This window comes from Canis lupus, chromosome 27, assembly GCF_011100685.1.
Source record: "Canis lupus familiaris isolate Mischka breed German Shepherd chromosome 27, alternate assembly UU_Cfam_GSD_1.0, whole genome shotgun sequence".
Lineage (NCBI taxonomy): Eukaryota > Metazoa > Chordata > Mammalia > Carnivora > Canidae > Canis > Canis lupus.
Genome location: NC_049248.1, coordinates 20,955,583 through 20,971,418, shown reverse-complemented (window position 1 = coordinate 20,971,418; position 15,836 = coordinate 20,955,583). Strand labels below are relative to the sequence as shown.

Below are 15,836 nucleotides of genomic sequence, written 5' to 3'. Positions count from 1 at the left end.
TAGATTATTTGTCATCACATTCACATAGGATATAAGATAGGAAGCATGGCTTGAAGTAGGCCAGCCTCAGGCATTTCTTTTCAGTGGGATTAGTCCTCATAGCAGTCTACATACATGGCAGTCCAAAAGCCACACTTCTTTGCCCTGCTGCCCACCAGGCAAAAGTTTAGATGCAAAAAGGTGAGACCCATATCATTAGGTATGAGATCTATCTTAGCTTAATAGTTTTGTGCCCCACAGGAACCAATATCCCATATAAATTTCCACAGTTAAGCTTCTGTGGACTCCACAAAGAATATATGCAAGCACAAGAGTCATCAAATTCAGGGATTCCCCAAAGCTAGATCTTCATCAATAACTTATAAATCTCTAAGTTCAGATGTAATTTCTCAATCAAGAGTCCCTTTTACCATAATCAATTTTGCCTAATAATAATGTAATGGTATTCCATCTTTATCAAGTGTCAAGGGAAACATCTCAGAAGTTAACCCAAGGTAAAATTTGCTCATGTAGAAGGTGACACGGTTTTAGAAACCTTTCAAAATACAAATTCCAACTTCATGTTCAGGATTTTAACAGAATTAATTGCTTTGCTTGTTTAGAGGCAGTCGTTCAACTTGATAGTTCAGCTATATTCATCCATTTATTCAACTTATTCAATTAATAAGTACTGAGCTCCTACTCTGGGCCAGGTCCTAAGTGCATGAAGCAGCTCCTTTTCCCTTCTTTTCTTTTTCTTAGATTGCTTTCTGGTGAAATATCTGAACCTTGAAATGATGTATAGGTATCACATGATAATGTACAAAAAGAGTTGAAATACAGAATGACAAGTGTTGTAACTATTTTGTACAGCTGTCCTCCCTAGTCAAACATGTGCTCTCTCAAAGGGCAAGAATCATATTTTTCTTCTTTGTTTCCTCAGTGGCATTATAGTGGCTGACCCATAGTTGTGCTTAGTGCTCATTTACCAAATGAGTTATCTCAGTGAATCTTAGGTAGAAGAGAAATTTGATTAAACCTAGTGATATTTGCTCATTAACTGAAATTAAAGTAACTGGTGGAATTTCAGGGTCAACTAAGTGCCCTGGCTTCAGAATGTCTTTCTAGTGGTGGCTGTCCATGGCATGTCCAGGATGCCCATGTTCTGCTATTTTGTTCAGCAAATCTGCAAAGTGGCATTGAGACAAACAATATCAGCAGTGTAACACGATGATTGATGTTAAAGACTAGGGAGTGATCACAGCACTGGTACAAATCTTTGCTCTACCACTTACATGCTGCATGACCTTGGTCAAGTTATCTGGCATCTCTAACCCTCAATTTTCTTCTATAAATGGGAAAAACAAATTTATTGGTGTTGTCACAAGGATTAAATAAGATTACATATAAATAGTATATATATAATTATATTAGATAGATAGATAGATAGATAGATAGATAGATAGATAGATAGATAGCAAGCACCTGGAATATTTCAGTGTATAATGAAAGAAAGCTATTTATTTAATGAATCTCTCTTGAGCTTGGTGGCACCAGAGTCAAGAGGAATCAAAGATAATAATAGCCCTTGAACAGACCACAAAAAATATCCAACTATGTTTTATATTAAATGCATATGCAAAGTGTTTACATCATTGAAAAATCAAGAAGTTGTTACAAGTTTGTGACTTATTTTTATCTTTGGCAGACCGAAGGATTTAAATACCCCAGGCCTTCCTCAGTTCCACCTTCCCCTTCAGGGTCTCAGGTCTCTAGTCCTCAAAGCAGTGATGTGGAAGATGAAGAAGAGGATGAGCGATACAATGAGGAAGAGGAGGCTGAAAGGGATCGGTTAAATATCAAGTCACCATTTTCTCTGGGCCGTGTTCCTCGTGGGAAGAAGAAGCTGCATGGAGAATACAAGAACTGAATTCCATGCTGGTCAAACAGAGCTCATGTAGTAAGAACAGAGGAAGAGTGATTATTTAAAGAAAAGAAAGTGCTACACATTTCATTCTCTTCTTCTCAATGTTACAACGGGATTTATTCTCTGCCTATGAAGGGGAGAAGATGAAGTGAATGGCAATTTGGTAATTTCTAATAAAATTCAAATTATTTTCTTTCCCCCACTCCTTTATTCCCAGTAAATTTAGGCATGAGGAGGAGTGTTCATTAAAGGAGGAAGACTAGAAGTATTTTTAAAATGGTTAATTTAAGCAATAAGAATTTTCATTTGCTAGTGTACATTTTGAAATTAGCATCACCATAATCCTGTGCTTAATATTTATACAACTGCTGTATCTACCAAACAAGTCTCCTATTTTCCCCAAAAGGGATCCTGATCTGAGCCCATATTTTAAATAACTCGATCTTTAGTGATTATTTTCATGTTTCACATGACTCAGAGCCATAAGTTTCTATCTAGCTCTGAACACAATAAAAAATCCATAAGAAAAAAGCTGTCTTAAATCCAGATCCTGATACATAGTAATTCATATTTACAAGGTCACTTCTCAACTTAATGATGGGAAGATGTTACCATCTGCACTATACCATCTGACTGTAACAATTTTTCTATTCTTTAAAAGGAAAGCTGTTTGGAAGGAAAACTTGGTCAGTCTTCAGTCTTTTAAAATCCAAATAAATTAATATATCGATATTTAATATTAAGATCAAAATATCAATTAAGCTTTCATTGATGTCTCGTTTTCACTTATTTAGACATTTAAATAAGACAAACTGTATAAAATACCTGCTATGAAATAGTGCCTTATAAAGTATAACATTTAAAGCTATCTTTTAAAAAATTAAAAAAAGAAAATACAGTCTACTTAATTATAATAAGGGCAATGTCTCTAACACATCCATGATGTGCTTAGAGACATTGTTGAATGATTGTAGTTTAACATATTTATGCTTTAAATGTAATGAAATCTATATAGGTAAAAAAAAAAAAAAGAAACAATCCACAAACCGCACCTTCACTCTTGGACTATTATTTCCACAACTTAAGTATTATTGCACTTAGATCACAATGAATAGGTTGTTTGGCATATCAATTGACCTGGATCTGCAGAGGTTTCTCCTTCTCCTTCTCCTTCTCCTTCTCCTTCTCCTTCTCCTTCTCCTTCTCCTTCTCCTTCTCCTTCTCCTTCTCCTTCTCCTTCTTCTTCTCTGCAGAAGTTTTAAACAAGTTTTAGTCTGGGGAGCCTGGCTGGCTCAGTTGGTGGAGCATGTGACTCTACATCTCAGGGTTGTAAGTTTGAGCCCCATGATGGGTGTGGAGATTACTTAGCAATGAGAAAGAAAGGAAAGGAAGAAAGGAAAGGAAAGGAAAGAGAGAGAGAGAGAGAGAGAGAGAGGCAGAGACACAGGCAGAGGGAGAAGCAGGCTCCATGCACCGGGAGCCTGATGTGGGATTTGATCCCGGGTCGCCAGGATTGCGCCCTGGGCCAAAGGCAGGCACCAAACCGCTGCGCCACCCAGGGATCCCCTGGAAAAAAAATTTTTTTAAGACTTTATTTAATTATGAGAGACACACAGAGGGAGAGAGAGAGAGAGAGAGGCAGAGAGAGAAGCAGGCTCCACGCAGGGAGCCCAACGTGGGACTTGATCTCAGGTCTCCAGGATCACACCTGCAGGCTGAAGGTAGCACTAAACCTCTGGGCCACTGGGGCTGCCCTAGTGGAAAACTGTAATACAGCTCTCCTACTGTCTGCCCCATTGTTAAGAAAAAGTAGATGAAGGTATCCACCTTCATCATAAGCCACAAATCAGGTCACAGTGGAAGATGGTTGCAAACTCACTTCATTTAGAGATTCAGGAAAAAGAGAAATAAATTACCTAAAACCTAATCCTTGAAAAATGCCTGTCGATGCCAATTAACCCAATGTCTGCAGAGCAGTTTGGGAACGTCTGCACAGGAAATCAGAAAATATGAGAGGGATTTGTATTACAATATAAATACTCATTCGCTGAAGTGTCAGAAAAATCTCATGATAAAAAGAGGTTTAATGTTACAATAACCATAAAAATATATTCCTAGTAAAGTGGCATAATGTGTATATTCAAATGATATCCGTGGTTGGTAACTGGCTAGTCCACTGTTATTGAAAGCATGAGGTTTCCTCAGTAAAATAGCTTCTTTAAAAAAATATTTATTTGAGAAATCTCTACACCAAATGTGGAGCTCAAACTCATGATCCCAAGATCAAGATTCTCATGTTCTTCTGACTAAGCTAGCCAGGAGCCCCAGTAAAATAGCTTCTTAATATAAAACTTTAAAATTCAAGTGCTTTTTTAAAAAAAAATGGAAGAACAGTTCTCTAATTAGAAATGAGTACAAATGATAGAGCTTGTGGAAATTCACAGACTTGCGAACACCTGGTTTTGAGCCGCCTAGTTCCACCCTGCACTCGCTCCTCTATTCCGAGAGCTGCTGCCCCTGGATTCCATCTTCTTCCTCCAGTCATTTGTTTGTCCTCTCCCCAAGACTGACAAAGCCAGATGAGGAGCAACAGACAGGATTGTTAGTAGAAGACTGTTTCTAGCACAGTACCTTATATACAGTAGCTGCACAAATGAATGGTCTCCCTGGGAGTAGAGGTACAGAAAAATTGATGTTTTTAAAGTGTATGTATTCATAAGCTGGAGTACAGGAACTATAGAAAATAGTCAATGTGTGCTTGACCAGCTAACAGAAGACTTTTTTAATGCATTGGACCACCCTCTTCCTTCCATGTTAAGAATTAGGGTGAGCAGAGCTGGTTTTACATATACTGATGAGAATATCAAATGTTGCAAGTGCTCTGCTAATTGTTTCCCAGGGCACAAGGAGGACTCAGGAGAGGGACTGGTCAAATGTACTTGGGGAGGCCTAAAGGGTGAGGATACACTTATGTGAAGTCACACGGGGGGTACAATTGCCAGCTTCACACGGGGCAGGCAGAGGGAGTGGGAGAGGGAGAAGCTGGCTCGCCGCTGAGCAGAGAGCAGGACCTGGGGCTCAATCAAAGGACCCTGGGATCATGACCTGAGCCGCAGGCAGATGCCCAACCCACTGAGCCACCCAGGCGCCCACCCAGTTTTAAAACACAAGCCCTACAAATGTGAACATCTTTTGTCCATTTCAATTTTGAAAAATCTAGAAATAAAGAGAATTGCAAAGATATTCCAAGAGACATAGAATGTTATAGCAGCTGGGCATAGGGGCTTGTATGCAAATACCATGTTAATGAGGCACATCTGTACAGCAGAACAATATTCAAGGAATTCAAGCACGTATACAATACTTGGTACTATATATCATATGAATTGTATTCTAATACGATACTGTATTGTTTTAATAATTGTTGCTTATTTGGAAAGTTTTTGAAAACTTTTTAAATTTCAAGTGTGAAATGCTTGAGATTTTTCTATTTAGTAGTGGGAAGAATTATTTCACATGTTGGGGTTTTAAAATAGTCTTGGAGTAAGCATAATATTTAAATAGCCAGTATGTACACACCTATATCGATGAGCAAAATCTCAATAAACTGGACATAGGTATTATCTAGAAAATCCACTTAAAGTCAAATCATAACAAATCACAGATGCCTATTATGATACCACATAATTTTTTAATGTTAACATATTTTTTGGAAGAGATAAATGTAACAATTACTTGAATATAGTTTCATTGTTCAGTTATGATACAAGATACAGACAAATCTTATAAGCAGGGTTTTAATTTCATAACACAGTGAAATTGTAATTCCAAGGTACAGGTACATTCACATAAAGAAATCCTTTAGCTACTGAATAATGACTATATACTGATGACAGTAAGAATTAACAATACTTTCCACTATGACATTTATCAATAACAACTCTCAACTAATTAGGTGAAAAAAAATTAACATGTTGATCATATTGTAATTCCAAATAAATAGGTTATTATGCTCGCTGTGGATGTGTCTGTGTGTTTGTGCATATGTATTTCTTCAGACAGTTTTCATAGTTTTGAGGAGAAGCAGATTAGGCATATCACTGTATACTGATGTTATCGGGGTGCCTTTATATAACATTTTAATGTAAAATACAGCCTAGAGCTTTAGTTAATTAGAGTAAGCAGAGTCTATTTAGCTGAGGAACATGAGTCATCTCTGAAAAACCGGTTTGTTCCTTTTGTACAATATACACAGGAGTGGAGTGTGTCTCCGGCTTATTTCCCAGTAACTTCCTGAATTCAGGGTGATCCCCAAAGAGCGCAAATGGGAGTTCCCCACAGTGGGACCCTCTACCAGCCTCACAGATTCCCTTTTCTCCCCTTCAGCAGCTACACTGAAGGGTTCTTATTCAGGGCTTCTTCCTAGTCACCTCCATCCCTCTTCTCTTCCTAACAACTTAGTCTCCAAGATGAACCACTAAGAGAACACGCTCTACTCTTTCCCATCCTGCCATGCTCCCCACCTCACCCACCACGGAGATGGACAAAAGGCAGAAAAGGAGAGGGAGGTTTGCAGCTGAGTACAAGACAATGCAAAGGATAAGGGAATGAAAAAATCAATGACTAAGACCCACTAGATCAAGATGGATATTTGTTGTAATAAATAGAAAGCATGCTCTAAAGAGTCTCCAGCTTTATAATTATGAATGGGAGTAAGACACAAGGTGACCTAAACAGGACCAGAAGCAATGATGTTCTCAGCTAAGAACCCTACATTACCTTTGCTTCTGGGAAGAATAAAACTGGTTATGCATGTTCCCATCATTACAACTGGAGTAAAAGGGTGCAAGGGCTTTATTTACATGGTTCATGTTTTCAACGAGAATGGAACTGTATTGGACTATAATCTGGTTTATTTTCACCAGTTTAGTAGACTGTCTTCTAGGACACTGGTTTGATCAAAGTTTTCTTCTCTAGCTGTAAGAAAAAAAATACATAAACACATTTCCCTGTGTTTTAAAAGGGGAAGGGATAAGATGAAGAGGTCCTCAAGAAATAAACATTTAGTTTCCTAAATTCTATTAACCCCTGCCCTTTGCTACTGAGAATCTGAAAAAATGTGTTTTGATTGATTGGGTTTTAAAAACCTTCCTCCTCAGCTCAAGACACATAACAGAACTCACATTTCACATCAGACTTCCTCCAAAATGAATGAAACTGTAATGTGCTATGTTTGGTAGCAATCCGAAAAGGCTATGTGTCTTGCCTCATGTCTTAAATACCCACCAATAGAACCATTCGATTGTCTCTGGTAACTTCCTGTTAACAGTGTGTCTTATTTGCACTTTTGCACATATTCTGCTTATTTACTGAGCTAGACTAGGCCTGGGGAGGAAATGAGACAAAGAGAAGGGACACTTGTTGGCTGGATGAAATTGCCAAATTTTAGAGCATGAGGTATCACTTCCGGGGCAGGGTAGCTAAGGAGTCAGATGACAGCAGTTACCTGAGACTGTAACAATGGGTGGAAAAACTAAAACCTACCATAGGGCAGGGAGAAGGAGTTGCCAGAATAATAGTCTCAGGAACAGCTGCTCTTTAAAGAGAAGGAAAAAAAAAATTCAGTAAGAAGGGCATCCTTGGGGCACCTGGGTGGCTCAGTGGTTGAACATCTGCCTTCGGCTCAGGTCATGATCCTGGGGTCCTGGGATTGAGTCCTGCATCAGGCTCCACACAGGGAGCCTGCTTCTTCCTCTGCCTATGTCTCTGCCTCTCTCTGTGTCTCCCATGAATAAAGAAATAAAATATTTTTTTTTAAAAGGGCATTCTTGTATATCGTGAACTAAAATAACTCACCTTATAAAATAAGAGCCTATCAAATAATACTTAGGTACTTTAGAATAGAAATATTAAAGGTGGCTAGTAATTAACATATCTTATGGAAATTCAAAACTTCCCATCAATTTAAGCAAGTAGATTGTGTTTCCTTATTTCATCACCAGAAACAAGCTACTCTGGAAACATCAGTGAGCAAAAAAATACATTTCTTTTCCAAGAAAGACTTGAGGTTGGGACCTTTAATCATCCACCCTTCTCTAAAGTTTTTTTTCCTTTTTTTTTAAATTTAAATTTTAGTCAGCTAACATCCAATGCAACATTTGTTTTCCAAAGTCTTCCCTAAAGTTTGGAATGAAGATCCTTCTTTCCCTCCTTAAAATTACCTTCCCTCTTTCCATTCTAGCTCTTTTTTTTTTTCTGGCTCCATGCATCTTCCCAGCAACCAAATCTAAAACTTCTCTTTTGATCCATTTTTACCAGCAGTCTCCTCCTACTAATTTCAACAAATAGTAAGTGCGCCAAATGTTGATTTTAGAAAAGATCACCTTGGAGGTAGTAGCATCCTCTACCCATTATCCAGCTATTTCTCACCTTTTCATTGCAAGAGTTCTGATTGCCATGCTAGCTAGTACTTGCTTTCTTCTTGTCCCAAATTCCCTCTCAAGAAGGTTTCACAAGTGGCAGGACAGTAGCAAGTGGTGTCACTGAGCAGGGGCTGAGCGGAAATCTTGTGGCCTGCTGTTCAATGACCCCACCTAGCCAACACGATCTTCCTCTCTGGTTGATGTCTTCTCTCACTAACCATTACTCTACATGTGATGCTTTCATCACTCGTTTCTTGAAACTTTCCACCCTTGATTTCTGGATATGCTATTATTCGGGTTCTTCTCTTAACATTCCTGCCTTCTCCTTGAAATGTCCCTTCACTGATACGACCTTCCTCCTTTTCCCTTAATCTCTAGGTACTCTCTGAGGCAAATCCTTTATGATCTGCCCTTTCCTTTAAGGCCTCAGCTGTTGAACAAGCCTTAAAGAGATTTCGATTTTCATGGCTCAGCCTTTATTAACTGGTTCTGCATTTCCAGTTGTTCCCAAATCTGCCCAATCATCAGAATCATTTGGGGTAACTTCTCAAGGATACAGATTCTGAGGCCTCATTCAAGTTTTGAAGAGTCAGAATCTCTGGTGGGTCTAAGGCTGAGAAATCAGTATTTTGAGGAAGCTCTCCAGTTAACTCTATGGAGCCAGTCCATAGATGGATAGTTGAGAACCACTGACCTACACACTTTTACTCACTGGACCATCTCTGTCATCTCAGACTGAACCTTAATTATACCCATGGAAATGTTCATTCATCGCCAGCATCACCATTTCAAAATGGGCTTGACTCTGGATTCCCTTTCATCTCCTCAGTGAATAGTTATCCCACGTTATTTATTCTTCTTTCCAGTATTCCTTAGAGTGGAGCCTCCCCATCCATTCCCACTGACTGGCTGCTCCTCATCTCTGCAATCCTGCAGTTTCTATTCACATTCCTTGGCTTCTCCCTGATTCCCCTCTGCGATCTGTCTTCTTGGAGACAATGCAGTTGGCAGCTGGCCTGGCATAATGGGGAGTGCTGTAGAGTCACACCAACGAGATGTGAGGTAAAATCCCAACATAGCTTCTTACTAACTGCGTAACCTTAGGAAAGTAAATACACCTCATAAAGGTTCAATTTTCTGAGCCCGAAAGATTCCCATTCACATCTGGCACATAGTAGACCTTCCTGTATTGTTCCAATTGTTACAGTTCTTATTGTTACTCTCTGGGCCATAATCACATTCAGCCTTCTTCACTGAATCATCACTATGCTCTGAATGCAGAGGGCATTTTACTGATTCTCAAAGAGTAAATTACCTTTGTTCTTTATCCCAGTTCCAGTAAGTACCTGCTGTAGAAGAATGGGCAAGCTACTTAATCTTTCTGTGCCTCCATTTCACCTGGCAAGTGTGGATAATAATATGCTTACCCCCCTGGGTCACTATGATGGTTAAATGTATTAATCTATATCACATGCTGGCCCCCCTGCATTATGGTAAGCCCTCAACAACTATTAGCTCAAGGTACTAGTCATAGTAGCAGATAATCATCATCCTAGCCCTGATATAACCACTCCGCCTGCGTTCTGCTATTCTACTTTAAAATATATATATTTTATTTATTTATTTATTTATTTATTTATTTATTTATTTATTTATTTATTAAGAGAGAGAGAGCACATATGAGCACAAATGCGGGTGCAGGAGAGGGACAGAGGGAGAAGCAGACTCCATACTGAGAAGGGAGACCCCTTGGGGTGGGTGCTGATTTCAGGATTCTGAAATCATGACCTGAGCCGAAGACAGACACTTAACCAACTGAGCCACCCAGGTGCTTCTCACCCTATTTTTTTTGCTGCAATGGTTGTTCTCATTCCTGCTTACCCTTAATCTGCTTTCTTTTCTGCCTGTCGCAATAGCTGGCACCTAGCAGGCATAGTGCATATGTGCTGAGTTAAGGATTATACCCCTCTACCCACCTACTCAGTCCTTGTTCTGAGTTCAGAAGGCTCCCAAACCCACTTTCTTGCATTTACTTCTCATCAGTACTTTTTTCACAAGAAAACCATAAGCCTGAAGCCAGAAAGTACCCTTCCTTTCTTCTTTTCCCCGCATGGTCCATCTAATACTAGGCCCAGAGGATATATATGTCTTCTCTATTAGCATAAGTGTCGGAACACTAGGCCAGAAGCCTGTGCTTTGAACATCAGACTCCTCACTATAAATCTTCTAAATATTTAAACATTTAAATAATGTCACAAGATGGCATCATTTCAATTTTTGAGAGGGAAAATTCTAGGTCTGTTTATTATGCTTTGATGATCTCTTGTTAATAGTAATTAAAATTATGTATCTTGTTTCAATTGGCTCTCATAGCAATCCTACACATGTGTATAATTATTCCATTTTACCAGAAATGATACTAAGACTCAGGGTTATCCAGGTGGTAGAGCAGCAGAACCAGGATTTGAACCCAGCCTGTTATATACTCCAAAGCTCTGGCTTATCTATTACCAAGATGCCTTAATTCAACTAGTGGTTTCAGTGCTACATGGGCAGAGTGTCTCTAATTGAAGATACACCTAATCTTTGTATAGAAGAAGTTGTATAATGTAATGAAAATTACACAGGCTTGGAATTAGAACTGGCCCATATCTACTGGGATGAACCATATGATATTGCTATATGCAAATATAAAATAGTTCATTTTCAGCAATTTCATTTGGTTGTAAGTGAAACAAGGTTAGGGTAGGCTCTGGATTATGAAATTAATATGAAATCCCCCAGTGTCCTCAAGGAAATGTTTTTATGTTCCCGGGGATTCCTTTAATGAGTAATGTACTAATGTTTATATAATAAACATGTCTGAGTTTCTGGAGCTGGGAGCAACTGTTAATTATATTAAAAAATCTGAATAAAGGCAACTTTGTTGTATTCAACACAGAATCCCAAAAGTAATTAAAGCTATGCTGTCCTGCAGCTGAAAGAGGTCACTATACTTGTACCTTCTTGTGGTTTCTGCAAGGAAGTTAAGAGCAGAGCTGCTGCCTCTGGAAGAGTTAGTAGTTGGGGATTTGGGCTTCGCCTTTCTGGAGGAAAAAAAAAAGTATACACAGATTCTATTAGCATTTAAATATTCCTACTGTGATATGCTATACATCGAAAAACCTTCTGAAAGAGACTTGATCCCTTAGCAAATCACCCCCCTCTTTACACAGAAGATTAATTTTTATGAATTGGAACATTCTACACTTCTCTGGGATGTTACTTACATTGGTTATGTTGTGTTATTACAGGTATGGAAGAGAATTTATATACTACAGAGAATTTCATGAAAGGAGGATGGATTAAGGTAAATTACTCTGAATAATTTCACCCTTCAGAGCATAAAATGCACTGTTTGGGGGGAAATATTTAGATGTAATGGATAGTCCTGGGAGCCTGAGCTACTTCTCTCTTTCTGTCCAAAGCTATTTGAAATAATAATCTACATTCTTACATGAGTAAAGCAAATAAGTCTCTGGCCCTATTCTTAATGGCCCCTATCTATTAACTATTTCTGGTTTTGAACTGCTTTAGAGCCCCTTCTAGTAATGTAATAGGGGCGTACATTTGAAGTTTCCAGGTAAAGTACTAATAACAACAAAAACATTTAAAAGGAAATCGTTAAAGGTCTTGCGATAAAAGGGGAGGTACATTTTCGAGGCAGTTGCACCATTCTCGCTCCCACTCCTTTCCTCCTGGAAGGTGAACCCCCAGGCCCGGCCCGGCCCGGCTCGGATAGCTCCCCCGGGACCAGAGGGCCGGAGCAGCCGAGACGGGATTCAGCTTCGGGAGCCTCAGTTCCAGCCTCTGCCGCCCATAGAGCGGGGCACCGGCTGCGGCTTCAGCTGGGCGCCGGCTGGCTGTCCCCGATGCGGCTCCGGAGCCACGACCCTGCCGAGCGCGGCCTGCCCGGGGGTCCTGCGGTGAGTCGCCGCTGACCCCAAGCCTCCTCCCTCGCTCACTCACCCGGCGGCGGCCGGTCCGAGGGGTCCTTCTTCCGGCTCTGGTCCGAGATGAAGCGGCGCCCCTCTGCAAAGGCGAGACGTGGGGCTCAGCGCCCTCCGGGTGCTCCACATCGGGGTTAAACTGGGCTCAGCGCCGGGAGTCCCCAAGGCGCGACGGGTCCGCCCTGGACTGCCAGTTTTCTGGAGCTCGGCGTGCAACCCGGGGCTGGATCAGGCGCCCTGCCTGCGCCCTGCCCCCGCGCCTGCCTGTCCGGGTCCCGGTCCCTGCCCGCGCCCAGCTCCTGCCCTGCCCGCACCTGCTGCACCCTGCACCCGTCGGCCCGCGCCCTGCCCGCGCCCTGCCCGCGCCCTGCCCGCGCCCCGCTCCTGCCCTGCCCGCACCTGCTGCACCCTGTACCCGTCGGCCCGCGCCCTGCCCGCGCCCTGCCCGGGCCCCGCTCCTGCCCTGCCCGCACCTGCTGCACCCTGCACCCGTCGGCCCGCGCCCTGCCCGCGCCCTGCCCACGCCTGCTGCACCCTGCATGCGTCTGCCCGCGCCCGGCTCTCGCCCTGCCGGCGCCCTGCCCGCAGCTGCTGCACCCTGCACCCGTCGGCCCGCGCCCTGCCCGCGCCCTGCCCGCGCCCTGCCCACGCCTGCTGCACCCTGCATGCGTCTGCCCGCGCCCCGCTCTCGCCCTGCCGGCGCCCTGCCCGCCGCGGCAAATGATCAGTGGTCGGGTTCAAGGGTCCATGCGGTGTTTCCCAGGACACTCCAGAGTCTTCCTGTGCGGCAAGAGCCAGCAACGCCCCAGTTCGGGATGGAGAGGTTCTAATAATCAGTCTTTCTTTTCCATTGCCACACCCCCTGCTTGCTTGCTTGCTTTCTTTCTTTTTCTTTTTTCTTTCTTTCTTTTTTTTTTCAAGACCAGGATGGCTTCGATTATTTAAGGGAACAAACTCGATGTTATTCTCTCCCCACACACCTATCCCATGGATTCATGCACCCCTAAGGATCTTCCTTTATTGCTGTCGGAAGAGCAAAGTATTTGGAACTTACGTGCGCCCTTCAGATAGAGCATAGATTGAGGAGTCCAGTTCCTTCTCTCAAAGAGTCCCTACAACCCAGGGAGAAGAGAAAAGCAGTTAGTAAGACATTGTAGCTCAGTCTTCTGTTAGAATAAAGAAAGGAAGAGAAGGAGGGAGAAGAGAGAGAGAAATAAAAAGAAAAAAAGGAAGGAAGGACGGAAGGTCAGAAGGAAGGAAAAGAAAGAACACCTAGGAGCCCCAGGTTTTGCGTTTGCTTACCTGTGGCGCACTGCTGGAACTTCCTAAGAAAGAAAACACTAGAAAAAGAGCCAAGGTTGTTGCCACCAGGCTTCTGAGTCCCTACAAGAAAAAATCAAAGAAAGTAATTTCTGTGCCTATAGCATCTCATACTTTCGTGACACCTGGACAATGACAAACCTCTTACTTTTCCATGTGCTCTGTTTTAATAATACTCAGTATGTGGAGGAGAGGGGAATTCCCAGTCTACCTTCTACTTAACTTACAAAGAATTCTTAAAAAAAAAAAAAAAAAAAAAAACATTTAGAGGGAAGCTTGTGTGGCTCAGTGGTTGAGCCTTGCCTTTGGCTCAGGACTTGATCCCAGGGTCCTGGAGCCCTCGGATTCAGTTCCTTCAGGGGACTCTCCGCAGGGAGACTGCTTCTACCTCTGCTTATGTCTCTGCCTCTCTCTGTGTGTCTATCATGAATAGACAAATAATCTTTAAAAAAAATTAGAAATGTGTTATTTTTATTACCCAAATGAGTGATTTTTTTTGGTAGCAAAATCAAATGATTGATATTTTAAGGCATGTTGTTTAAATATCCTTTAGCCTATAAAATGCTTACTAGAGATAAAATAGGTAAAAAGTTATAAAGCTTTTTACAAATAGCTTAAAAGTCTCCAGTAAATAAAACTTTTACTTACCTTCATGTTCAGCTCCTTTCCAGAGCCTGCGATAACTGTAACTTTACCTGTCAGTTTTCTAATCTTGCTCTGAGAGTGGAGCTTTTAAATCTTAGTGTCAGGGACCCCTCCTGATCTTCAGTAGAGTTAGGGAGTCAATAGGGAATTCTTGTCAATATTCAAGATTGAGAGGATCTGACAATTTTTCCAGGGAGATTTGTTTGCAGGAAGTAAATAAATGATTGATGAGTGGACATCATTTATTTAGATACTGACCACATCGGTGAGGAGATATTCTGAATATATCAGCATCATTGCTTTTGCTTTTGCCACTAGCTTCCCAAAGTATTTATTAGTAGCAGAAAAAATTATTAACAAGCCCAGGCTGAATCAGAAGTAAATGAATCAAGTAAGCAAACTTGTCTTGTGTAGCTAGCTATCAAGCTATCACTGATGACTAAAGATGAATCCTTTGGGTAAAAATAAAAAGGTCAGGGAATCTTGATGGAATTTGACACCACTCCTTCACTTATGTATCCATTCAGTTATTTAATAAACACTTATTGAATGCCTACTACGTATCAAACATTTTTCCTTTTAGTTCAAGAGACACAGCCATGCATTAAAAAGACATGGTCTCTGCTATGTTCAAGCTTATTTTCTAGTCAGAGGAGAAATATTGTAAATTAATAAACAGGTAAATAAGGTAATTTGAAAATGTTTTAAATACTTTATGAAGTAAAAATAAGTGAGGCGATATCATAAGTGGTGGAGTACTTTAGGGAAGGCAGCATTGAGGGGGTTCTGTAATATCAGGTAGAGTCAGACATGAGATGAGTCAGAGTGAGAATTAGTGTAACAGGCAGAAGAAAGAAAGACAAAATCTTGGGATGGTAAAGAATGTCTTGTTTGAGGAATGGGGAGGAGACCAATGAGGCCAAAGCTGAGTGGGTTAAGGGGTGATAATAGGGGAGAGCACTTTGAAATAAGGTTGGAGAGGGAGAAATGGGCCAGTTCATAGGGAAACGGTTATGAACAAGAGATGATGATGGCTTAGACTTGGGTGATACTTGCAGGGAATGGAAAGCCATAAATGAATTTGGGGTGTGTGTTGGAGGTAGAAAATATAGAACCTGTGGATAAATGGGATGTGAGAGTCCAAGAAAAATAAATCAAGGATGCGTCTTGGGTTTCTGGCTTAAACACTGGGTATGATAAAGCCATTTACTGAAATTAGAGTGTTCATAGGAGACAGTTAAGAGAGGTGAATTAAATTTGAATATTAAAATTGAAGCATACATTAAGCTTAAGTGTGAAGTAGGCAGTTGGCTATGTGAAACTCTGCAGAGTTCAGCAAAGAGGCCACCAGCCTACAGATTTTTTCTAAAGGCAGAAATGGTCAAGTTTAAGAATTAAGAATCGTGGGGAACCCTGGGTGGCGCAGCGGTTTGGCGCCTGCCTTTGGCCCAGGGCGTGATCCTGGAGACCCGGGATCGAATCCCACGTCGGGCTCCTGGTGCATGGAGCCTGCTTCTCCCTCTGCCTGTGTCTCTGCCTCTCTCTCTCTCTCTC

General features: G+C 41.4%; 2 protein-coding genes across 2 annotated transcripts in view; one reads left to right on the top strand and one right to left on the bottom strand.

Moving 5' to 3' along the window:
- The window catches only part of GYS2 (glycogen synthase 2), a 49,751-nt gene extending 47,088 nt beyond the window's left edge, over nucleotides 1-2,663 (top strand). The window contains exon 16 of the mRNA XM_038576155.1: nucleotides 1,688-2,663. Coding sequence (XP_038432083.1) covers nucleotides 1,688-1,909 — 222 coding nt within the window. The 3' untranslated portion in view covers nucleotides 1,910-2,663. The remainder of the gene's footprint in view (nucleotides 1-1,687) is intronic.
- Nucleotides 2,664-5,591: 2,928 nt separating this feature from the next.
- SPX (spexin hormone) lies at nucleotides 5,592-14,291 on the bottom strand. The gene is made up of 6 exons (XM_038577913.1): nucleotides 14,286-14,291; nucleotides 13,620-13,700; nucleotides 13,372-13,429; nucleotides 12,337-12,399; nucleotides 11,331-11,414; nucleotides 5,592-6,883 (listed from the first exon to the last, which is right to left on the bottom strand). Exons 1-6 carry the CDS (start codon nucleotides 14,289-14,291, stop codon nucleotides 6,825-6,827), a joined length of 351 nt encoding a protein of 116 aa, XP_038433841.1. The 3' UTR covers nucleotides 5,592-6,824.
- Between the last annotated feature and the right edge of the window lie 1,545 nt (nucleotides 14,292-15,836).